Below are 25,058 nucleotides of genomic sequence, written 5' to 3'. Positions count from 1 at the left end.
GCTTTATTTGAATAAAGCGGGATAGTCTCCCGCCCAAAAACCAATGGGAGTGACGTCAGAGCCGGCGGGCGGGGGACAGACTCTGCGACTGCCGCCATTGCTAGGCTGTCGAGGTTGGCCCCGTGCAGGCCCCCCGAATCCAGAAGTGTAAATGTCATCATGGCACCAATGGCATCATCGGCTGCAACATTCCAATGCAAAGTAGGCCCTTGTATGCCGTTGGCGTGGTGATCTTTCCCGGCTAAGTAAGATAGTCGGAGGCTGGATTGTGTTGGGAACGTTGAGCGACCACCACACCCACCACCACCACCACCGCGCGCTCCGCTCCCACCGGGCGAGTGAGGCCGTTAAAATCTACCATGTAATTTTCTTTTTTTAATTTACTTTTCAAGTGCGCTATTGTGATTTTCCCAACTTGCTGAAAAATCCACCAGCCTCTGATGCTCAGGGAATGTCGAGATCAGATGATCCTTGCAGCATTTCAAATATAATTTCCTGGGATATTTCCTTGAGAATTCAGATTTTTTTTTAAAGTGAAGAAAGCTGCAACTTTTCTGCAAAGCAAGAGTGGCGAACAGAGAGAAAAGCAGTGGTTTCTGTAATGTGTGTTGACTTTCAGCCAGGTGAACCATTTACTGCTGTGACACGGATCAATGCTTCCCAGTAAATAAATGGGACTGCAAGAAGCCTACCGTTGGAGAGAAATGTTTTGACCGCCATCCATTTGGAAGTTAAAGGAAAATTCCAGGCTGCTTGTTTTAATAACAAGTATAAATATTTACCATAACTTTTTAATTAAATTTTTAATTAAGTCCCCCAAATAATTCCACAGCACGTTGTCTAGCACTCTAATGGTGCAATAAAGCAACTCAAATGTTAAGTATATTTAGAATGTGCGACTTGACTCATTCACAGAAGAAAAAAAAATTTTTTTTTTTTAAGTGCAATGGCTAATTGAAAAGATTATTTTTATAATCAGTGCTGCACTGATTGGTACATAATATGAGATGTGCTGGCACAAAACTTATTTGAAAACTAATTCTGAGCCAGAAGAACTTTTTTAATTTTTGGTATTACGTTCAGTGGGAAATAACAGGTAACAACAGGTAGCAGTGTAATGGTTAATTGAAAAGATTATTTTTATAAAATACTTCAGGGTGGAAACATGCTTGAGCACGAATTGGATTTTATCACCGTCTTGGCCGCTGACTGTCCACATTTGATTGGAGTTTTTCATCTTTGATTAAGGTTTGTCACGTCTGATTAGGAACCTTTCTAACTGATAATTAAGACGAGTAGGTGGAGTACAAATATATGTGTCTGATAATGAACCAATCAGTGCCACTGTCTGGTCTCTGCACAGTAGTGAGAGCTCTGAAGGCAAAGCCAATTAACGGTGTGCGCCAAGTGATTGAATAGCTTTGCAGAAAATCTGCACAGTTACAAAACTTTGTAGCCTAAGTTTTTAACCTTTTTCACACCCAGCGTACTGCACAGAATGTTTGCTTCATCCACCAGTGCTCCAAATTAAGAGGGGTCTATAGACGGGCTTTTTAAAATTGCTTCATAATCCTCTTGTATTAGGTTTGACTGAAAATTCTTCAGAGTATCGCTACAGCTTTATTTGGGTTTCCATTGCATGCTGTCTTCTTGTACAGTCCCTAACCTTCCTGATCTGTGTGGCATCCTGTCAATCAAAACAATAATTTAACAGAGACTTTGATTAGAAAATCTATCCAAGAGCGCAGAGGTCCACAGATAGTAAATTTCACCAGATATGGGATAATAGTGTTTTGTTCTGTTGCTGAATCTGAATCATCAATAGACAATGTGTAAGTGCTCAGATCTGAAGCCTTAGTGCAATTTTTATTCTCTCTGTTCCCAGGGGAACATTTGCAGATGTGCAAATAGACACCAATGTGTGCTTGTGCACAGATTCCCCCTTCTGGCCTCCAGCACATTGTTTTTAAACGGCACAATTAACAATCATGGGTGTTAATGTGATTTGGGCACAATATGGAGGATGCCCCTTGAAGATAAAGATGCATTCTTCAATCGATTTAAAATCATTTTGTAAGAACAATATTTTTAATTTATTCATTTCCATCCAACACTAAACTTGAAGTAGGATAGAATTTTTGTCAAACCTATTTCAAGTGGATGGGAGCCCATTCATCCAAAAAACAGCTTTTAAACTGAGGCACCATCTTCCAGACATGAGGAAGGCCTTCGCTCACAGAGAGAGGAAGATTAGCACATGGGTGAACCTCACCATCTTTTGATGGGTTTTTTTGCATTTTCTGTTCATACTGGTTCAACATAAAATAGAAATTGAGTCAGATCAGCTCGTATATGGTGAGTTAAGATAGATGCGGGCTGATTGTGTATGTGCCAGTGTGCTTTCCTTAGCATGGTGAGCACTGTTGCATTTGTTTCTTTGATAAACATTGGGTGCTGTTTTTTTTTCTAGATCATAACAATAACATTTTAATGTAATTTTTAAAAAATATATTTGTCTGTCTGCCTAAAAACTGGGTTCCGGAGTGTAACGGGAAATAGCCCCAATGCTTTGATACCTGTTTCAGATATCCCTTCTTTCTGTAGTATGACAAACAGGAATTACTTTCAAATATAATTTTACAGCCTGAACTACATCCTTACTCGGAGCATTTCAGGAGAAGGAAAGTGCTCGAGAGTGAAGTGGCTACCTAGGCTGTCCATCTACCATCAAATCTACTCTCAAGTTGCTTTTACATTTTGGTGTGTGTTTCTGGAGAGTGAGCTAACTGAGTCACTCTCTCACATCTGTCGATCCTGTAAAGCGTAGGCTGGCTGTGACATTTTGGCCAGCTTACACGCTGCCACAGTCATGCGTTTACTAGACTCAGTAAGACTGGCGCTAGTCAGGAGGACCCAGTGGAAAAACAAGTCATCCTAGGCACGAGCCTTAAATTTTAAAAAATCCGCCAGGTTTACATTGACATGACCTCTGCGAGAGACCTACGCTAAAGGAATTGGTGCTCAAAGAGTAATAAAAAAACAGCTTCAACTATTGCTGTAGATTCATAAAGTTTTTTAAAGCACTACTTGTAAATGCCTGTGCACCTGTATGTGCATCACAAAGCTGCTTTATGGTTGTATTTAATTATTTGAAAGCTGTTTACTGTAGCCCAAAGCTGCAATTGGGTACTTAGGTGGATAGAATATTGGAACAATCAGTCCAGCGAGATGGACGGAGTAGAAGACATCTTACTGGGGATGGTTAGTTACAGCAGTTCTTGCACACAGTTGAAATACTGATTGACATTTAAGTACATTTGTAAAATCTGGGCACTTTTAAATGTTGACCAGTTTGCATCATTCTTACTGGGGATGGCATGGGTTTCCGTCCTGAATCTCTTTTTTTTTACTTCATATAATCTCTTAAATGTTGGTGTTATTTCTAGAATTGTGAGTGTGTTCCATAAAGGCCTTTCTGTGATAACACTTTCCAGACCCTGCCCCTTCTCTCGAAGCAGCTCGTAACCTGGAGGAGAAACTGTTCCATCTCCAACGCAATGAACCCGAGAGTCGAATAGTGAAGGAGATCTTCAGACACTGTAAGAAACAATCCGAGCTCTTCAACTGTGAAGGTAAATGGTAAACTTCAGAGGACTAACAAGCTGGTTACATGAAACTTCTCAATTAATGAACTGTTTACTGGATTTACAGCTTTCAAAAACACCAGTGTAATTAGGTCGTTTCTATATTTTGAAAAAATTCTGAAGATTGATGTAGAAATATCAGTCTGCAGTTTCTTTTCAATGTATTGATCATTTTCTAAGGTTGCTTCTTGTCACTGAGGGGGCTCGACAAGGTAGATGCAGAGAGGATGTTTCCCCTGGTGGGAAAATCTAGAACTCGGGGGCATAGTTTCAGAATAAATGGTCGTCATTTTAGTACTGAGTTGAGGAGGAATTTCTTCTCTTGAGGGTTGTAAATCTGTGGAATTCTCTGCCCCAGAGAGTCATGGAGGCTGGGTCATTAAATACATTTAAGGTGGAGATAGACAGATTTTTGCAAGATAAGGGAGTGAAGGGTTATGGGGAACGGCCAGGGAAGTGGCTTTGAGCCCAAGATCAGCCATGATCTTATTGAATGGCGGAGCAGGCTCGAGGGGCCAAGTGGCCTATTCCTGCTCCTATTTCTTTTATGTTCTTATGTCACTCTTTGTTATACAAATGAGGCTGTCGTCTTTAACGTTTAGGCGCGAGGCCAAGTTGCTGTTTACACAGAGGAGCCAAGTCGGAGCCTCAGATGGAGTCCACAGCAAGTGTTGCAATGGAGGTTCTGCACTGTTTATTCATCGAAATTATATGAACACAGTAACTTTTTCAGTGCTCCTATATAGCCATGAAACCTCAAGGGTTTCAGAGATCTCCCAGGGCTACTCTCACCCAACTGTATATCACTGTGCCCCCAACTCTGGCAGGTGCATCTTGCCAATGGGACAGGATATACACAGGAATGGAATGGTGATAGAGGAGTCTCGGATGTTGGCTGATAGAATTGAGTCTGTGAATATGCCGATGTCAGGATGTTGCTTGACTAATCTTGTGGGAATGTTCTCCTAACTCGGGACCAGCCTGCAAATGTTAGTGAGAAGGAATTTGTTGGGTTAAGTGGGCTGAGCTTGCCTTAGTCTTATTCTGATGCAATGCCCGGGTCATTGCTGATGGATCTGTTCAAATATCATCTTGTTGTTTACAAATGGGTGGCTTATTAGGTCACATGTAGGTCAGAGCAGGTAGGCCATTAGAAAACCAGTTGGATTTTTAGGACACTCTAGAAATTTTCACGATTTTCTGGTGCTGGCCCACAAGTTACCAGAATTCAATTTCACAACTTGCTTGTGGGATTTGAACTGGCGACCTCTGGGTAGATAGTCCAGTGCCATAATGAACTATGATGCCAAGATCTTTTTCTTTCACCACAGGCTTCAGTACTGTTCCTTGTAAGGTGTAAGTGTGCTTAGCATTGGTCCTGTCCACATGCGTAACACTGCACTTGTTAAATGCCATTTGCCAAACATGAGCCCATACCCCTAACACATTGTGATGTGCTTGCACTTGTTTAGTCTCCTCCACAGTCCTAACACCTGCACAAATCTTTGTATCATCCTCAAACTTGTGAATCATTCCACCCAGCACTTTCATCCAGCTCATTAATATAGATAAGTAAAGATCAATGACCCCAACGTCGATCCCAGTGGGACATCACTGGCAACCGGTCTCCCAAGCAGACCCACGGCCATTGAGAACAACTTTATCCCTTCGGGCATGCAGCCAACCCTTTATCCACTGTAGCAGCTTCCCACTAATTCCACAAGATCCTATCTTGTGGAGTAAACTACTGAGATACTTTATCAAATGCTTTCTGAAAATCCAGGTAGACAATGTCTACTGGGTTACCCTCATCCACTAATGTGTTGACTTCTTCAAAAATAATTAGTAAGACATGACCTACTTTTCCAGAAGCCATGTTGGGTGTCCTTGATGACTCCTCTGTCAAGGTGATCATCTCTTATGCTCCCTTTAAGCATCTTACCTATAACTGAAGTCAAACTAATAGGCCTTGTTCTCCTTTTTGAAAATTGGAACCAGATGAGCATCATTCCAGTCTGAGGGACAGTCCCTGACTCTAGCGAGCTGTTAAAGATGCGGGGCAAGGGGCTCGCAAAGCACATGTCCCACATCAGAGCCCTCAGGTGGCTGTCATATCTTGTTAGTGCTTGTTGTAAAAGTGCTATCTTTTTTTTAAGATGATGTCCTTGATTTTTTTTAGATCTCCTTATTAAGGTGAACCTGCTCACTGACAAATGATCTATGGGGTTTGTTTTTAGGCTGAACAGAAGCATACAGAGCATGCTCTGCAAGACTCTTCTCTGTGTGGAAGTTAATTCCCGTGAAGCTTGCTCTTTAGTACCTTTCACTTTAATTAGTAGTTGTATTTATATATCAATTCAAGGTAATTACTGTATCAATAGATTTATTATAATAAATGTGCTGAACTATTAAAGCACTGATTGAACACACATTCTACAGCTAATGAGTTTTGCTACACATAAATATTTTTAGTACAATGGGAAGATTGCATTACCTAATTGGGATAATATGAAAACACTAAACCAATACATGAACTTAGTAGTTTGGTCCCCCTATTACACCACCTGAATCGGGGTAAAAGGGAGCTTTTTGTAATGACGTGAAGACACGTATGATCATTCACTGGTGGGTAGCACAGTGCACTAAACACTGGGGTTCAAATCCATGAAAATCGTCTCTGCCGGTTATAAGGGCACTATGCGAAATAATTGTGACAACCTCAATCCAGTTTCGATATCGTAAAAATTGCCCTACTTTGCATTGAATTGCAGCCTCACTCCGTTCATGGTGTGGAAATGGAAAATATCATGTTGCACTATGGGTTCTGGTCATAGGATGGGGTTCAAGCACATTTTGGGGACAGATTAGAGGGAGCTATCCTAAACATGACCTGGGAGTGGTCATTGTTGAAACTGGGTGAGTTAAATGAAAGTTGTTCCTTTTAAAAAAATTGTTCTTGGGTTATTCGGGACCCGGGCAAGGACGCATTTATTGCCCATCCCTAGTTACCCTGAGAAGATGGTGCATGGCCTTCTCCTTCAACCACTTTAGTCTTTGGGCCTCATGAAATCTCATGGCTTCAGGTCAATGTTGAGGACAGTCGGGGCTACTCCCATCTGATTGTGTACTGCTATGCCCCCACCTCTGGCGAATCTATCCTGCTGGTGGGACTGGTGGGACAGAACATACCTGGGATGGTGATGGAGGAAGCTGGGATGTTGGCTGAAAGATATGACTCTGTGAAAGTTGACTATGTCAAGCTGTTACCTGGTCTGTTGCGGCAGGGGTGGGGGGGGGGAGGAAATCTGCTGTTGTTTACTCAAAAAAAAAAAAATCTGCTGTTGTCTCTCCCTTACTGGACAGTAGCCTATATGACATTTTGAATCCAAATGTTGGACAGGTGCTACTTTATATAAACTAGGATAGCTATCAGAGAAATTAAGGGCTGGATTTTGCCAGCCGAGATGAGTTGGGGGAGGGACTGCTGCCTTCTGGGTTCTAGTCCCGCCCCCAGCGACTTCTGATGAACAAACGCTATTTTCCCTTGATTGGCCTTGTTAAGCTCGCCCTGTGGGCTTGCCGGCCAATTAAGGGAAAGCCGGTGTCAGATGACGTCAGTGCATGACGCTTCATCTGCCGGTTTTCTTAAAGGGACAGGCCCCATCATTTTTTGACAGATGAATTGTCAGTGTTTGACAGCATTGAGGTGCTGTCAAACACTGACAATCACTGTCCAAAGGTGAGCCCTTGCACCCAGACTCACCAATGACTCTCTCCTTAGGAGAAAACAGATGGCAGCTGCATGTGAGATTGCAGAAGCCATCTGTCAATTCTCCCGATCAGATGAAGCTTCATAGAAACATCAAATCTTGTCACCTGCAGATACATATAAACAGAATAAAAATATTTCTCACTACATTTTCTCACCTGTCCTACTTACCTGTGCACAATTGCACCCATTACACTACCTCTGCAGCTGTCATTTGCACACTTACACTGCAACAGACCCACAGCTGGCCTCATTGACCCTGGCAGGGTTTCCCGCCGTCGGGAAGCCCGCATCAGCAGGCTGAAAATGGGGAAAAGCCTCTAAACTGCCTGTTAACTACCTGTTAACAGGAGCTAATTGTCTCTAATCCCCTTCCTGCCGCTATGAGACGGGTCCCTGCATGAGTCGGGGACCCGCCTCCCGGGAAGATGACTCGGAGGCAGGTTGGGAGCGGGGTTGGGACCCGCTCCCATTTTCCCAGCAGTCCCGCCTCCAAACCCACCTCCTCAGAGCTGGGAAAATCCAGCCCATAGTCTCCAAGTTGGGAGAACTGTCCCACAGACTAGTTAAGCAATTGGTCCTTGGTGAGGAGAACTCCGCAGGGTCAACTGCGCTGAGATTACCTAAGTCTTGTCCTGACACACTGACTCGGCAGTTGCTAATAAATCTGTCTGATTTTTTTTCGTTATTTTTAGATTTTGTAGCAATTGCTTACAACTGAATTGCTCGGCCACTTCAGAGGCCGTTAAGATTCAATCATGTAGTGCGGGACTGTAGTCATATGTAATCTAGACAGAGTTAGGGTTGGCAGGCTCCCTTCCTTGAAGGATGTTACTGAACCAGTTGGGCTTTTACAACCATGTGGCTTTCAACTTTCATACTAGCATACAAATTACAGGAAACTTTGTTATATCTGGTACCGACGGGACCGAGCTGTTGCCGATCTATCAAAACTGCCGGACATACAAAGTTAATGTTGAAGCATACAGAGGTTTTCATCTCCGTATCTGACAACAAACACTGTTGCTTAGCAACAGCTTGTAAACAGTAGGCCCGTACCTTGGAAGCGTCTCTGTAGCTTAGCAACAGCTTCAGAGGCTTTCCAGAGCCCGACTGTTGAAAACAAAGCCACGAGAAGAAAAAAAAACTAACAAAACGGCTCCTGATTTCTGCCGGTAGATCGAGGTTTCCGGACATACAACCTCCGGATAAACCAAAGTTTCCTGTACCAGAGTTATTACATTCAGCTTCACAACTGGCCATGGTGGGATTTGAGCGTAAGACCTCTCTAATACTAATCCAGCACCAATAACACTACCACACGGTACCTCATTCCCAGTGCTAGCACAAGTCAATTAAAGACTGTTTTCTGGCTTTAAAGCTATTAAATCCATGAATCCATTTGCTGTAAACAATTAACATAATTAGAATTTAAAATGTTTTGTTATTTTGTAGATTAGTTTGTACAAACTATAGGTCAATTTTAGAACAACAAAGGTTTGATAATACAAGTTTGTTCAGTGCTTGATTTTCATTATTTAAATTATTCGTAAAAGAACTACATGAGGTTCAGGATAAAAGATCAAAACCTAATCACCAAATGAGATGGTAACACATTTTTATTCATAGCCAGTAATTATTGCAAATTAATACTGCATTAGAACCTAATTCGTTGTTTTAAAGCTGTGTTAAGATCGAAATAAATAGCTATGTTATAATGGCATTACTAAACAGATGTTTCTTTATGTAGATAGGACGTTATGCCATTAGAGCAGTGCTAAGTATTTAGAACGTTATAGCAGACTTTTAATATGAAGTGTTACCATCTGGTTTTATATTTTCTTGGGGGAAACTTTTCCACTGTGTTTGTGTGAGGCGTATAACTATTCAGTGTGAGGTTGTGTAAGTAGTGCTGCTGCAGTTGCAGCTTAATACAGTCACAAATAAAGATCCTCATGCAAAATTTATATTTATACTGCAATCTCTATTAAACTTGGCCACTTGATTGCAGCCAGAGTCTGCCTAAAGGCAGTTAACAGGCAAAAGCGAGCACGTGGACCTAAGTAGGCACCATTAGATAGTTAGACCAAAATGAAATGATCAAATAAAGCAATATGTGATCTTATCTGACCACCTGGTAATTTGTTTTTGAGATTTCCGATTCCATAGTTCAGTGCAGTTCTCATTTCATAACTGATAATCTTTTTTGTGAGGAGGTCGAATGTAATGAGCAGAGAGTTGCATAATAATGTCCCCCAAAGTTTGAAGGATACATTGCCACAGCTTATTTTTACTCCAGGAACTTCATGATTCCCTCTACTGCCACCTGTCTTCCCTTTTTTTTGGTGCATTTTCCACATCCAGCCCATGTTGTGCACAGTGTGGTGAGGATCAGAACACTCTGCCACGTTTTGCATCCAGTGCCAGCAAAAACACTCCCATATCACACACTGCAGTCGTTGGATGCAGAGCAAAGCTCTGTTTCATTGTGTACCAACCCTGTCCGAGATGAAACATAGAAACATAGAAGATAGGAGCAGGAGTAGGCCATTCGGCCCCTCGAGACTACTCCGCCATTCAATGCGATCATGGCTGATCATCCAAATTCAGTACCCGGTCCCTGCTTTTTCCCCATACCCCTTGATCCCTTTAGCCTTAAGAAATATATCCAACTCCTTCTTGAATATATTTAATGTATTGGCCTCTACTGCCTTCTGTGGTAGAGAATTCCACAGGTTCACCCAACCTGTCCAAATCATCCTGGAGTTTCTCGGCATCCTCCTCACAGCACACACGCCCACCCAGCTTTGTGTCGTCTGCAAATTTGGAGATATTACATCTAGTTCCCTTGTCTAGATCATTAATATATATTGTGAATAGCTGGGGCCCAAGGACCGATCCCTGCGGTACCCCACTAGTCACTGCTTGCCACTCGGAAAAAGACCTGTTTATTCCAACGATGCATTTGTGCACTATTCCCAAATGACACTTTGGCCGGGAATTTCCTGGGAGCTGCTTCCACTGTGCCACCTTGTCTTTTTCCTATCAACCAACTTTGGAGGTTCACCGAGATTGTAAATTTAGGGCTGAATTATAAACAACAGCAACAACTTGCATTTATTTGTAGCACCTTTGAAGTAGTAAAACTAAGCTTACGAGCTTAGTTGACATGGCTGAGGTCGCTGAGAGGCTATACTTTCATTCTTTCAGTCTGCCTGCATTCAACACCAAGTCGTAGAGGTGAAAGGACAGTATACAAACACATGGCCCACTCAGCCCTCATCCTCGCTGCTTTTGGCCTGGATTTTGCCGTCAGCGACAAAGGAACGGCACTCCTCGTTGACCTCGAAAAAAGCTGCCCACAAAGTTTTAGCAGACTCTGGAGCGCAGACTTCCTCTATTCTGACGTCATTTTGAAATTGCCGCCTTCTACAGGGGATTTGTGGTGTCCGGCAACAGGGCAGGCAGCAGGCAGGCTGATCAGCCAATCAGATTGAAGAATCCTCACAGACGACAAAGCAGGAAATAAAAAGCAGGGACTATAAATTGCTTTTAAATCATTGTACAGAAAGTGAAATGAAGATTGGGACGTGCACATGGGATTAAGGGGGAAACTTAAATATCAAAACACAAACTTAAAAAAAATATAATTTTAATTTCTATTTTTTTTAAATCTGCATAGTTTTAATTTTCTTCTGAGGGAATGAAACTCCACACTAATAAAATGAATTTATCAGGGCCAGAAAGGTTGTTCAACAGTAATTATGACTTAGTATGCCGTTAAAAACTCAGTTACTCCTGATTGAACAAGGCTTAAGTTTTTTATCGGTCTTCACAGCAAGAATAGTGGGTAATTAGTTTAAGTTCATGTCAAATCAGTGACTCTGTGTTGATTCCATCAGCGAAGGCTGCAACAGCACCCCCTGTGGAGGAGCAGGGTATTTCTGACAGCAGCTTCCGGATTTCCGCATTTAACTGCACATGTGCAGACGCCAGAAGTTGCTGTCAGTTTTACCCAGTAATAATGGCGAAAGCTGACAGCCTTGCCGTTATTGCTACCACAAATTCTGGGCCATTGTGTTCTTTGTGAAATCCAGTTTAAAGTACCTTTCAAGTTTTGTTTCATTAGTTGTTTAAAACCTAATAACAGGTCATTATATTAAGCAGTGCCTCATTTCTTCCAGTACACAAGTCAATCTAATGGGGTGATTTTTTTATCTTACTATCGCCCTGTTTTTCAGTGTGAAGGGGTGGTAGCGGGACTAAAATTTGATTTAAAAACTTACCTTTGGCTTGCTGCCTGAGGCCTACCCGAAGTGATTTTTGAAAGCGCCTCAATTTAGATGGCCACCATTCTGTCTAAACAGGTGTGAGCCTCATCAGTGGCCGGGATTTTGCTCACCTCGGCGGGTCCGGGGCGGGCGATGTCGCTGGTGGGTCGCGGCCCCGCTGCTGGCTCCATCCCGCTGCCTAAAATTAATTTACGTTGATACGGCTTGTTAAGCCCGCCCAGCACGCTTCCTGGCCCAATTAGAGGAAGCGGGTCTGGTTACGTCATTCAATAGATGGCAAGTGAAGTTAAGATTGACAGAAGAATGGTGAGAGAGTTCTTCCAATGAGGTTAGAGTGGTGGAGAGTAGAAAGTGGAAAGCCTGCAGAATCGTGTGCTGGAAATGGACTGAGAAACAACTTGTGGCTGAGGAAAGTGATCATCTGTCAAGTGGGAGCTTTTACTGTACATTTGAAGCTGTCAAGTAATCAGCTGGAGCAATGGCCACTGAACTCCCGCCTCAGGTTGACAGATGTAATCCCCAAACAGCGCGGTTCCCGTGGCCATGAAGGTGAATTTAAAAAGTATGTTAAAAAAGCCTGTTAAGGGTCTGTTAAGCACATTATAATAAGTTTAATTGGGTTGCCTGCCCGCCGCTGCCTGTCGGGTCTGCTCAGCGCTGACAGACCCGACATTGGGAAAGGCGCATTGATGCGCTGTCAAAAAAACACTTTCCCACCTGACCCGCCACCTATCCCGCCCACTGGCACCCCGGAAGATTCCGGCCAATGTATTTAAATCAGGGTCCTATGATGTATTTAGGACACCGGTACAATTTTGATCTTCCACTGAACACAGAGTGGCCAAACCAGCGGTCCTTAAAAGGATCACTGAATGTTCCTCCTGGCCCCACAAAATCGCCCGGCCCACTGCCAGTCCCTCCACTGCCCACCGTCCACTAACGTCTGCCCCGTCCCCTCACATGGGAGAATTTTGTTCTCTACTGTTGTCTAACATTTAAGTTGTTACATCGTAATCTTAAACTTTCTCTTGCTGAACTGGTTTCTTTTGATTGTGCCATGGAAACTGTACTTGGGCATATCGTTGACCGTAATACGTTAAAGACTTAATTAGATTTTAATTAAATTCATGTGACTTCTTTTCCGCAGATACTGTAACATTTTTTAAAATTGTGTGGTAGAAGCTGTGCTAGTGCAGTGTGTATACTAGTGCAAAACAAATATTAAAGATATGGAGAAGAATGCTAAAATATATTTACATAATTGCCGATTGATTTTAATATACGATGCATGAAAATAATAATTAATGCCAGACCTGGTCATAAAAAATCTCTGGGTAAAAGAACAAGGGTTAATTATTTTTTGTATGTTTATACTTAGAATTAAAGTGTGCAGCTTTTTAAGGAGTTCTTGCCTAAAATTGTGGATAGCGATGTGCACTAAAACATCCCAAGTCGTCTGTGTGTTGTTCAGATATGATCACAATTCCATCTTGCTTCCTACAGCCACAGAACAATCAGCAGAAACCTCTCCAGCTAGGATCAGAGTGTCTGAAGAATTACAAAAGACCAGCACAGACAGCACAGCACTTAAAAGCGATAACCTGTCACAGAAAAATGAGGCAGAAAAAGAAAGGTACATGAGAAGTAGATAATTGCGCAGTAAATCTTCAGGAAAATCTAATCCAGACTGAAAGTGGCAGCGTGCACAATGCTGCAGTAATTAATGCTGTACTTACACAAGATGAGGTCTCACTGGAAAAGTCTTTCTCCTTGCTTTTTCTTTCTACTTTCTTTTTCACTCTCTTGCCCTCTTTTTCTTTCTTCTTTCTCTCTGCTGTTTCTTCCTCTCCCTTTCTCTCTCTCTCTTTTGCCCCGCTCTTCCCCTCGCTCTCTCTTCTTCCTCTCGCTCTCTTCCCCCTCTCGCTCTCTTCCCCCTCTCGCTCTCTTCCCCCTCTCGCTCTCTCTCCCCCTCTCGCTCTCTTCCCCCTCTCTCGCTCTCTTCCCCCTCTCGCTCTTCCTCCCCCTCTCGCTCTCTTCCCCCCCTCTCGCTCTCTTCCCCCTCTCGCTCTCTCCCCCTCTCGCTCTCTTCCCCCTCTCGCTCTCTTCCCCCTCTCGCTCTCTTCCCCCTCTCGCTCTCTTCCCCCTCTCGCTCTCTTCCCCCTCTCGCTCTCTCCCCCTCTCGCTCTCTCCCCTCTCCCTCTCCCACTCTCACCTCTCTCCTCCCTCCCCTCGCTCTCCTCTCCCCTCTCCTCTCCCTCTCTCATCCCCCTCCCCCCTCTCTCCCCTCCCCCTCTCTCCCCTCCCCCTCTCTCCCCTCCCCCTCTCTCCCCTTCCCCTCTCTCCCCTTCCCCTCTCTCCCCTTCCCCTCTCTCCCCTTCCCCTCTCTCCCTTCCCCTCTCTCCCCTTCCCTCTCTCCCTTCCCCTCTCTCCCCTTCCCCTCTCTCCCCTTCCCCTCTCTCCCCCTTCCCCTCTCTCCCCCCTCCCCTCTCCCCCTCCCCCTCTCTCCCCTCTCCCCCTCTCTCCCCCTCCCCCTCTCTCCCCCTTCCCCTCTCTCCCCCTCCCCTCTCTCCCCCTCTCTCCCCTCCCCCTCTCTCCCCTCTCTCCCTCTCCCCCTCCCCCTCTCTCCCCTCCCCCTCTCTCCCCCTCCCCCTCCCCTCCCCCTCTCTTCCCCTCCCCCTCCCCTTCTCTTCTCCCCCTCCCCCTCTCTTCCCCTCCCCCTCTTCCCCACCCCCTCTCTTCCCCTCCCCCTCTTCCCCCTCCCCCTCTTCCCCACCCCCTCTTTCCCTACCCCCTCTCTTTCCCCCTCCCCCCTCTTTCCCCCTTCCCCCCTCTTTCCCCCGCCCCCTCTATTTCCCCCTCCCCCCTTTTTCCCCGCCCCCTCTCCTTTCCCCGCCCCCCTCTTCTTTCCCCACCCCCTCTCCTTTACCCTCTCTTTCCTCTCACCTGCTCCTTCCCATCTGTCTCTTCACACGTTCTTTCCCCACGCTGTTTCCGTTGCCCCATCTCTCTCACACCCCTATTTCTCTTGCTCCTCCCTGTCGGCCCCCTCTCTTTTCCTCTTGCCCCTCTTTCTTGATCTCCATATAAATATGGAATTTTTATATGATTGTGTATGTGTGCGTGCTAATTGTTCATTCAAAATCTGCTGTTCATAACCAACTGAAGCTGCCAGTGTACTAAACGAATTTGATTATATTTCAAGTGGTTTTCCTTTCATTGAGATTCATTTACATTACAAACTGTTTTTTTGCAGCTGCAGATTTACAAAAATGGCACACGCTGTAACAGGACTGCAGTTGACCTCTGGTTGTGGGCATCATAGGACAATTTTGCTCACTCGCCACCAAAGGAAATCTGAGCAAAAAGTACTTGCCCTCTCCAGACTATTTTGGACGGTTTTGATTATTATTACAATATAGCTGCCGTGCAGAACAGCAGACCCTTTTCTTTCCTGCATTCCTCTTGGGATGTACAGTATCCACAAGGACAGAAGTGCGTTCTGGGAGCCTGGTGTGTTTACTCCCTGAGAGTGAATCCAAATCAGGAATTGTTCACCTGACACCCCTGGTGTTTGCTAAACTAAGGCAAATTCAGACGAACTAGCAGCGATGAATGATAGTGTCCAAATACAGAACGTGAAGAAAGCATCAAGCTCAGGTTTAGAGTTTAGTTTTAAATCAGCAGTGGATAAGAACACCGCTATGAGCCACATGCTGCATTGTCAGGAGATAAAATTAGAAAGGGCCCTCATCTTTGATTCCCTTGCTGCCTTTGCACTGGGTGGTGTGATTCATGCGTTTAAATATTTGCTGCTGGTGAGAATCTGAAGTTGAGTGCACACAGCGGCTCAGGGCACAACATTTGGGCCTGTGTTTTAAAAAAAAAAGGTTAGCCGGGGCAAACAATTGGTTGGCCTGCCATCCTATGGGGAGGCAAGACTTTCCCCGTTTCTGGGATTTTTTTTTGAGGGTGCTGCTGGTGGCCATTTACCACGTGGCACAAATGGAGTGTTAAACTCACCCCCACCTGAAATTCAGTCTGGTACAAGTCCGTGCACTGGCATAGCTTCAAAATTACCTATTCTATAAACTGAAGAAAAAAAGTAAGAGCTGTACCCGTTCTGTTAAACATTTTAAATGCTTTTTTCACAAATTCCAGCTTCGATTTCTGATCACTAAGTAGAAAAGTATCCTTTTTTCTAACATGTAGGAGACTACAGGAAGCACAGATCCCCTTGGCTGCCAGATTTGGGGAAGCAGAAGAAAAAATTATGGTCCTTCACTCAGGTAGGTGACCTTCAGCGTTTGTTACATAAATAACATTGATGTCATCAGAGAGGGGGCGGTGGTGGGGGGGGAATGGTCATTTAGTAGCTAGATGCAGTTCCTGGCCACCCTGTACAGGAAAGCTGCTGTGATTTATGGTGGAACGCAGACAGTTCCATGTGTGACTGTCTGCTGCAGCACAGTGTTTACCCCAGCAGTTTGAGTGGAAAAGCACCGTGGAATTGGCTGCTGCAAAAATCTGCCTGCCCTGTGCCATTGTTGCTGCATGGTGGATGTCATCATGTACCAATGCACAGCCATGTAACGTAAACCTGGTGAAATGGCCCCTTTAAATAAGCAAGGGGAGGAATCAGATGGAACCGACTATGCAGCTTTCTGTATGACAGTAATTACACAAATTGCAGATTAAACCCATGTGACTTGATGCTCATCTTTTTTTTCTGTAATTATCTGTTACTCAGCTTTGAAGACAACACAAGCAGAGCTCCTGGACCTGAGGTGTAAATATGATGAAGAAGCCGTATCTAAGTAAGTAATCGCAAGCCTGCAACCGTGCATTTGTTAAACACGCTCACTTCAAGGCAAAATGAGGAACGTTTCGCCTAACTGTAGCTTCAAAGAGGGAACGTATTAATTTAATCAGCCCTGCACAAACCATATGCCTGGTTTTTTGAAAGTAATACATACTGATATAAATCACCTGCCAGAAATTTTAGGTAGTTCATGTAATAGTACAAAAATACAGTCGTAGGTTTAGCTCACCTTCATGAGGGGGAAGGGGTTAAGATGCTTCAAAGTGTAGCAACTTTATACTTGCCACACTTTAATTGACGTATTAACATTCTTTGACACAAATTACAATATTGGAATGCAAATTACACTTTTATTCACGTCTTCACAAAGTAGTAGGTGAAAAGCTTACCAAGCATGGCTTCAGGGGCAAATGTGCTATTTTGGTCCACAATCACATGATCAAAGATGGTGGTTGCTTTTCATGGTGCTTTGGATTTGCTTGTTTGTTTCCTTAAGTTCATATTTCTTCCGCTTCCCCACCCCCATACCCACTGTCTCCGTGAGGAGCAAGGGACAATCTGGCCTGTCCGTCTCCGCAGATGGCATCAGTAGTGTTCCTCAGTTCATTCTGTAGGGGTTATACTCGGATGTTGTGGGAAGCGAGCTCCTCCCAGACACTCTGGTTGAAATGGGTTGAGCCAAATTATGTACATCAGTCTCCAGCCTGGGATTCCAACTCACGTTGGCCATTAGCTGGATTCATAATACAGTGGTGTAGCACTCACAGTACCAGGGACACACAGCACTGCAGCACAGAGTCTGAAGCTGCTTTTACTGTGCCTGTAATTTAAAAAATCCAGTTTTGAGAGAGCAGCCACCATGCCTCGTGACTTAAGTCACCTGGTCCCACTCCCAACAGGATGCTGCTTGGGACTAGGGAGACTGCATGTATGTGCAGTGTAATGACATCATTATGGGTCCACTTTAATCTGAGTGTTTAATTGCACAGCTATTCATCTTATCGATGTCATGATGTCTGGCAGACTAGATGAACTCTGCTGTGTTTAGTGGGTGCCAGTGTGATCACGGTCTATCTTCCAGTGCTGGGTGTCCTAGGAACAATGTTTGGTTATTAAATGACTCTTCCCCACAACAAGTCAAATGCTGTAGTGCAGTGAAAATACTTTTTTTTTTGGCAATTTGTCAACATTTTTCTTTGTGTTTATTTTTAAACACAGAGCCAGTGTAACTTACGTCAAATAATGATTTTCATTATTAAACACTGTTATTATTCAAGTTACATCTGACTGGTGTCAGAAAATAGCTTCCTCGATGATTTTGAACATTCCATCATGCCAGGAGAGAACGATTAGATCGCTTGTGCTCCATTCTGGGCTTGGACTAGTGTGAAGTGTACGACTAGCCTGCAGCGATCCGAGAAGACCCCAAATACCTCAGCGGCTCATTGAATTCGAAAATCGTGGTTGCTTTTTAAATTCAACCAGTGTTAATATTTCACTGATTCTTTTCCTCAATTTGCATTAAAAGCTTAATTCTTTTTTTTCCCTGTGACGCTTTGAAAGCAACTCTCTGCTTGCCAAAGATGTCCAGCTGCTTAAAATAACCACTGGCAGACAGATACAGAATGTTTGCAGAGACGAAAGAAAGGAAGTGGGATGAACCCTCTTAATTACAAAAAGCTAGGAACACATGTTTCTGTAATCACAAATGTTTTTCCATGGTGAGCCGGCTGTCCTTCAACGGAGGTCTTCAGATTTCAGTGTAAGGCATAAGCACAGGGGTCAAGTCACATCCTCCTACCTCCATAACAGTACGTTGGTGCTCTGAATAATATCAATATCAGAATAGACTATATTTGGTTTGATTTTTTTTCCCTTGATTGTTAGTTTGTCTAGAGGTATAGCTGGTTGTCTAAAACTTATAGGGGTTCCTTGTCTGAATATAACAGGTAATTAAGCAATCCCAAACTCAAGAGTGCAGGCCCAAGAATCGGGCTTACAATGTTGCAACCTTATCTACAACCTGAGCTCCCTGTGAGTACAGCTTTCTGCCTGGGACAGTGCAGAATTACCCACATACAGGAAACTTTGTTATATCCGGCACCAACGGGACCGAGCTGTTGCCGATCTATCAAAACTGCCGGACATACCAGCATACGGAGGTTTTCATCTCCGTATCTGACAACAAACACTGTTGCTTAGCAACAGCTTCAAACAGTCGGCCCGTACCTTGGAAGCGTCTCTGTAGCTTAGCAACAGCTTCAGAGAGACTTTCCAGAGCCTGACTGTTGCGGAAAAAAAAGCCACGAGAAGAAAAAAAACCTAACAAAAAACGGCTCCTGATTTCTGCCGGTAGATCGAGGTTTCCGGACATACAACCTCCGGATAAACCAAAGTCTCCTGTATAATGTTGCTTCTATCCCCATTGTCCTCTTTCAAATGATATGTTGCTCGATATTCCTCCGTGCCTGTGTGTAAAATAAGAACATGTTGATGGATACAAATTTGAAAAACATCAAAAAATGCAATTTCATAATAAAAACTTAGCCCCGCTCTTAGATCTTTGGTGTTTCTCTTAAACCCTTAAGGGTCATAATGGCACACAATGATATTCATGGTTGTCAGCTGTAACTGAAATGGCCACTTGCTGTTTAATGTGAAATTACTGTACTGTGTACAGTTTTGGTCTCCTTACCTTGCCTTAGAGGGGGTGCAATGATGGTTCACCAGATTGATTCCTGGGATGAGAGGGTTGTCCTATGAGGAGAGATTGAGTAGAATGGGCCTATACTCTCTGTAGTTTAGAAGAATGAGGGGTGATCTTATTGAAACATATAAAATTCTGAGAAGGCTTGACAGGGTAGATGCGGAGAGGCCGTTTCCCCCTGGCTGGAGAGTCTAGAACTAGGGGTCACAGTCTCAGTATAAAGGGTTAGGATTGAGATGAGGAGAAATTTTTTCACTCATAGGGCTGTGAATCTGTGGAATTCTCTCCCCCAGAGGGCTGTGGATGCTCAGTCGTTGAGTGTATTCAGGACAGAGATCGTTCGCTTTTTGGACACTAAGGAAGAATCAAGGGATCGGGCGGAAAAGTGAAGTTGTGGTAGAAGATCAGCCGTGATCTTATTGAATGGTGGAATAGGCTCGAGGGGCCGTGTGGCCTACTCTTGCTCCTAATTTTTATGTTCTTATGTTAGTAGCAGGGTCAGGGCTGTTGAATGTGAGCACTTCACAATCTAATGAATGCTGGCAGTAGGTGGGATTTGTGCACATTTAGTGCAGCGTAGCATCCTGTGACAACGCCCACAAATGTCTCCCTTTACCATCTGTAGCATGGTTTGCTACCCAATCAGCACAATTTTGCATAAAAAGTTTCAGTGGCAGGTAGTAGTGAATTACGTTTCCGAAATGATATGCAAAAAAAAAGTGAGCACAGCATCATTTCAATCCTACGAGGAATGGTTCTTCACGTTCAGTATGCAACATCAGGGCTGAAGGAGAACAGGGGGGGGGGGGGGAGAAAAGCTGGTGAGGAGAGCGAGGGCTAGAGCGACACTGACACAATGAGATTCCATCTGAGATGTGCCAAAACTGCTTCTTCAGTTTTCAGTATATATTTCTTTGCTCTCGGCAAATCGTTTGTGCTCTAATTAAGGAGGGGGTTGGAAATTTATAACCAATTTCAGGATGAAATATTCTGGGTGTTATAATTAAATGTCACTTATTAAAAGAAAATTGTCTCCTGGGATGCCTGACTTAACAAAGAGACCACAGGTTACTACAACTCTGTTTTATTTCAGTATTTACAATATTGCAACCGGGCTGTGTATCGAATAATCAGTTGCAGTGCTGACCAACATATTAAAAGTATCGAAAGGATTTCATGTCAAGTAAAACAGTTATATGGCAATGCATGAAGCCTCTCCGATGGATGGAGCTGGAGACACAGACGAGGCTCGTGTAGTTAAAGGAATTTGCAATACTGTGCATGTGTAATGCAGTTGATTCCAATGGGATGAGTAGCTGGGAACTCTCTGCATGTGCACCTTTTATATATAGGGATTGTGGACTGCAAATTTTAAAATAACATTCCATTTCTACAAATTCTCATCCAAAAATGAAATCCATACATTTATGTATTGTGTATTTAGAATATATAAACCACAGCAAAAAAAGAAAGACTTGCATTTATATAGCGCCGTTCACGACCACCGGACGTCTCAAAGTGCTTCACAGCCAATTAAATACTTTTGGCGTGTAGTCACTGTTGTAATGTGGGAAAGGAAGAGGAATGAAAGAAGAAATAATGTGTTGCCCCTGCATGTATGCAGATTATTGCATCAAGGGGCATCTTTTTTAAGATATCGCTTTGCATAAGGGATAACACAGGTTCGTGTAAAGAAATGAATTGGACACAAAAACTGCAGATGCTGGAAGAATTATCTTAAAAAGATATCATCCCAAGGAACAAAAAATACTGAGATAAGCATAGGGGAGGCTAGCGTTAGATGAGGATAAGGACAGGTAGGCTAGTATGAGATGAAGATGGGATAGTGAGAGAGGAGCTGAGAGAGTGAGGCTTGCATGACACTGCAATGGGTGGGAGCTAGTGTGAGCTGAGGGTAGGGAAATGGGGCTAGTGAAAAGCCGAAAGAGGGGGGCTCGTGCAACATATGGATGAAGTGAGCTGGATAGGGGCGTGTAAACTAGTACATGAAAAGCGACGGGATTGAAATACTGGGGTGAGAATTTTTCTGTTCTTTCCCAGGGTCCTGACTCTGGTGAAAGTGGCTGCACCTTCACAAGGTGTTCATTTTCTCCTGCTACTGCATTTAGTAATCACTAAACTGCAGAAAGTGCCCAAACTTCCTGAATTACTTTGGGAATGGAGATTGTTTTTCTAATTTCTGTGTGACTGGATGTGCTGAGAAACTTAATGAGCATCTATTAACAAATGGAGCTGTGAATGCTAATGTGTGAAATTGGGATGTAAAATGAAATATTTTAATTAACAGTTGCAGTATGACTATAAATAATGCATGCTTAACTGGAGTTTCCTGTTTGCAGACATCATTACCATGTTGGGTTGAAATGTTTCATTTTTCACTGTGAAAATGACCAGAAACGAGCTGTAGCTTTCTGATCTTCAGTATACTTGTCAGTATTTCCATCATGGTCACAGAGCCGATGGGTAGGGTTTATACCTGCCCATTTAATCTTCAGGTTCAGGCCTGTTTAAACATTAAAAAATGACTTGCATTTATATTGCGCTTTTCACAACCTCAGGACGTCTCAAAGCACTTTACAGCCAATGAAATACTTTTGAAGAGTAGTCACTGTTGTAATGTAGGAAACGCGGCAGCCAATTTGCACACAGCAAGGTCCCACAAACAGCAATGTGTTAATGACCAGATAATCTGTTTTAGTGATGTTGATTGAGGGATGGATATTGGCCAGGACACCAGGGATAACTCCCCTGCTCTTCTTCGAAATAGTGCCATGGGATCTTTTACGTTCTGAGAGGGCAGACAGGGGCCTCGGTTTAACGTCTCTTCTGAAAGATGGCACCTCTGACAGTGCAGCACTCCCTCAGTACTGCACTGGAGTGTCAGCCGAGATTTTTGTGCTCAAGTCTCTGGAGTGGGACTTGAACCCACAACCTTCTGACTCGGAGACGAGAGCGCTACCAACTGAGCCACAGCTGACATGTATTTATACTGAGCTTCTTGTCCAAAGCTCGTCAAAGGCAGTTGGCAGTGGGAATTGCAGGTCAGAAGCTCTTAAAAGGGCAAAAAACGGGTAAAATTTAAAGGATATAAATTCATAGGGGCTAAGCAGGCTTTAAGTATGTTATAATTGATTTTTCAGCCTTTACCATGGCTGTATGGGGTTTTGGGGGGGGGTGCAGGCAAAGTTGCCATCAAAACCAGTGTCAGCCAAAATAAATGTGGAGGCAGGAGACAGATTATGTGGACAAGTGATGGAACAGTGCAGGAGTTGGACACCCAGTCCCATGGCTGGCAAAGTGGGGGTGTTGCTGCATGAGGTGAGTGAGAGGATTGCCCTGTTTGTGAGTCCAGAGAGCAGCATGTCTGGCTAGAGGTGGTAGTCAGGCTCAATGCTGTGTGCAGTATCAACAAAGTCTTGGAACTGATGCAGGAGGAGAAAGCACTCCTGAAGGGTGCTGCCAAGGTAAGACTATCCAACAGCAACGTTTACCATGTGTGTGGCGGATGTCATGAAAATGGTAGCTGCTGAGGTGTCAGCGGTTTATTGCTGTCCCATGCCAAACCGTCACACCGTCTCGCAATTCTTTCATTGCTAACAATGCATACCCAGAATTCGGCATGGCACATTCAAGTTGCAGCTTACCGTTAAAAGCCTTGGGGGGGGGGGCGAGTAATTCGGTTGCTTTGCGCCTCCCGTTCGCACCCTAAGAGGGCACAAAGCAACTAGCGCCCGGGCGCGGCGCTGCCAATGCCTCCCGCGAAATTCAGCAGGAGGCTAGCTGTGGTGGTAACCGTTAGCGCCCCGCGGCGCTGCACCACCGATGACAATATCGCCGTGCGCAGCACCCCGCTCGTGATCTTTGGTAGTGACCCCTGACTTACCGCCGGACGCTATGTCCGACAGGGTCAGGGGGGCCCACCTGTGGCCGGGGCGGCGCTAATTAAAGGCGTGGTGCTGGGCGGCCATTTTTGTTGCTGGCCGCCTGCCAGCACCTGCCTCCGTTGCCGTCCCCGACCTTCTGTGCACCTCCCCCTCCCCCGCCCCACGGAGTGCTGGCTGCGCTCCATGAGCCCGGCACTTCTCTTGAGTGCCGGGCTCTTTTGCCAGCACTCCGATCCTTGGTGGCTCAGCTGGGCCCCGGGTCGCGCTGCACAAGGCCACTCCCCTTTAAGAAGGGTAGGAAGGCCTGCAATGCCGCCGCGTGATGTGCCACAGCGCCGATATTCCCTCGCAGCGCCCCAAGAGGGAGGCGGGGCGCTTCCCTCTTGGGGTGCTACCGATGAATTTCGGCCGCGGGGGAGCTAAAAGTAGGGCCCCGGCGAAGTTAGCACCCCAAAGGGGACGCGACTGAATTTTTCCCCCTTGGTGCTTAAAAGAGCCTCACACATGAAAGGCTCGATTTTAAACCTATTCACGAATGGGGTGGGTGGGTGGTTTAATTGGTGGTCGAGCTCCCACCCGCCGCCAGCTGAGCCGCGCAGTTTTCTGAGGCACCCGGCAGAGGTAGGGGGGCGCTTCATGACTGCGTGTAAATCAGGGTCCTACAACACAATTGGACACCATGCTACTGTAACTGCAAATCATGGAAGTCCCGCCCACTGCCCAACCTGCCAGTAAAAGCTGGTGGGATTGGTCTCTCCAAGCCACTGGGGCTGTATTTAACGGTGCACTCACCTACAGGTAATTGGATCACCCGATCTTGGTGCCATTTGGGTTGCCAGGAGAGTTTCCAGCTTCCAGATCGCTTCTTTCTCTCTTTATTTGCCTTATTATCCTCAGTATGCTTTATAATGGGTGCTATTATTTAGTTTAATTTGGGTGGAGGAATAGTTGGAGGAAAAGGAGTAGCAAAAGCCTCGCCACCAGCACCAGGACTGCTCGTAGGAGGCCATACCCCCCAGCACCTTGTGTACAGCCCAAGAGCCACTTCCTTGGCCCTATCTAGAGTTGTGCATCAGGAGGCTGCACTTCTCCAGGTAGCCTGTTCCAGACCTCTGCAGCCTCTTGCAACAAGACCTGCTGGCTTCCTTCGCTTTCAGGGTGTCATTTCTGCAGACATGTTGCCATCAGGGCACAAGAACACCAAGCAATAGCCCTCGCCAATAGAAAAGGCTACCACTCCATTAATGTCCAGGTAGTCTGCGATCACAGTGTCAGGATGATGCAAGTTTGTACAAGGTACCCAGGCAGCTGCGACAGTCTACCATCCCCCTAATATTCAACTCTTCTCGGAACGTGGCAAGATGGTCGCTTAGGGACAAGGCCTACCCATGTGGCTCGTGCCACCCCTCTGAAACCCCCACCACACCTGAGCAACCCAGCCTGGGGACCGCCAGCATCATTATTGAATACACCGTAGCGATGCTGCAGCAGAGGTTCAGGGGTCTGGACAGGGCTGGGGGCTCTCTACAAATACTCCTGCAATGTGGCTTGCTGCATCCTGCACAATCTCGCCTTAGAGGCCTGCATTTGGAAGAGGCACAGCAGCAATGGCAGTCCTCATCAGCACGGGAACAGCAGGAGAAGGAGGCATGCTTCAACACCTGGCAGCAAGAGATGTGAAGGGTAAGTTAATTGCCCAGCACTTTTGCTGACCTGCCCACTCCCCTGCCCTCAAAACTTACACCCAATCCTTCTGCATTAACAGTCCTTGTTACATCCTTCACCACTCCCTTAATCTGCATTAAGGACAACTTCTATATCAATGGCGTACTGGTAACGGTGACTCAGAAGCTGCAATGAAACCACACTGCAGAGCAAAATGCCAAATGTGCTAAAGTTGACTAATGGCAAACATAATAATT

General features: G+C 44.9%; 1 protein-coding gene across 2 annotated transcripts in view; it reads left to right on the top strand.

The window, feature by feature from the left end:
• cux2b (cut-like homeobox 2b) overlaps positions 1-25,058 on the top strand; it is a 328,835-nt gene that overhangs the window by 228,083 nt on the left and 75,694 nt on the right. For both annotated transcript variants that reach the window (XM_085961568.1, XM_085961567.1), the window contains exons 5-8: positions 3,495-3,632; positions 13,209-13,338; positions 15,915-15,991; positions 16,453-16,519. In XM_085961568.1, the coding sequence (XP_085817694.1) occupies positions 3,495-3,632; positions 13,209-13,338; positions 15,915-15,991; positions 16,453-16,519 (412 nt within the window). The remainder of the gene's footprint in view (positions 1-3,494; positions 3,633-13,208; positions 13,339-15,914; positions 15,992-16,452; positions 16,520-25,058) is intronic.

The sequence above is a fragment of the Somniosus microcephalus genome, chromosome 19 (assembly GCF_052327205.1).
Source record: "Somniosus microcephalus isolate GS21.2 chromosome 19, FLI_Smic_1.0, whole genome shotgun sequence".
NCBI classification, from domain to species: domain Eukaryota; kingdom Metazoa; phylum Chordata; class Chondrichthyes; order Squaliformes; family Somniosidae; genus Somniosus; species Somniosus microcephalus.
Note: the sequence above shows the minus strand (reverse complement) of the source record. Positions and strands in the feature narration are given on the sequence as shown.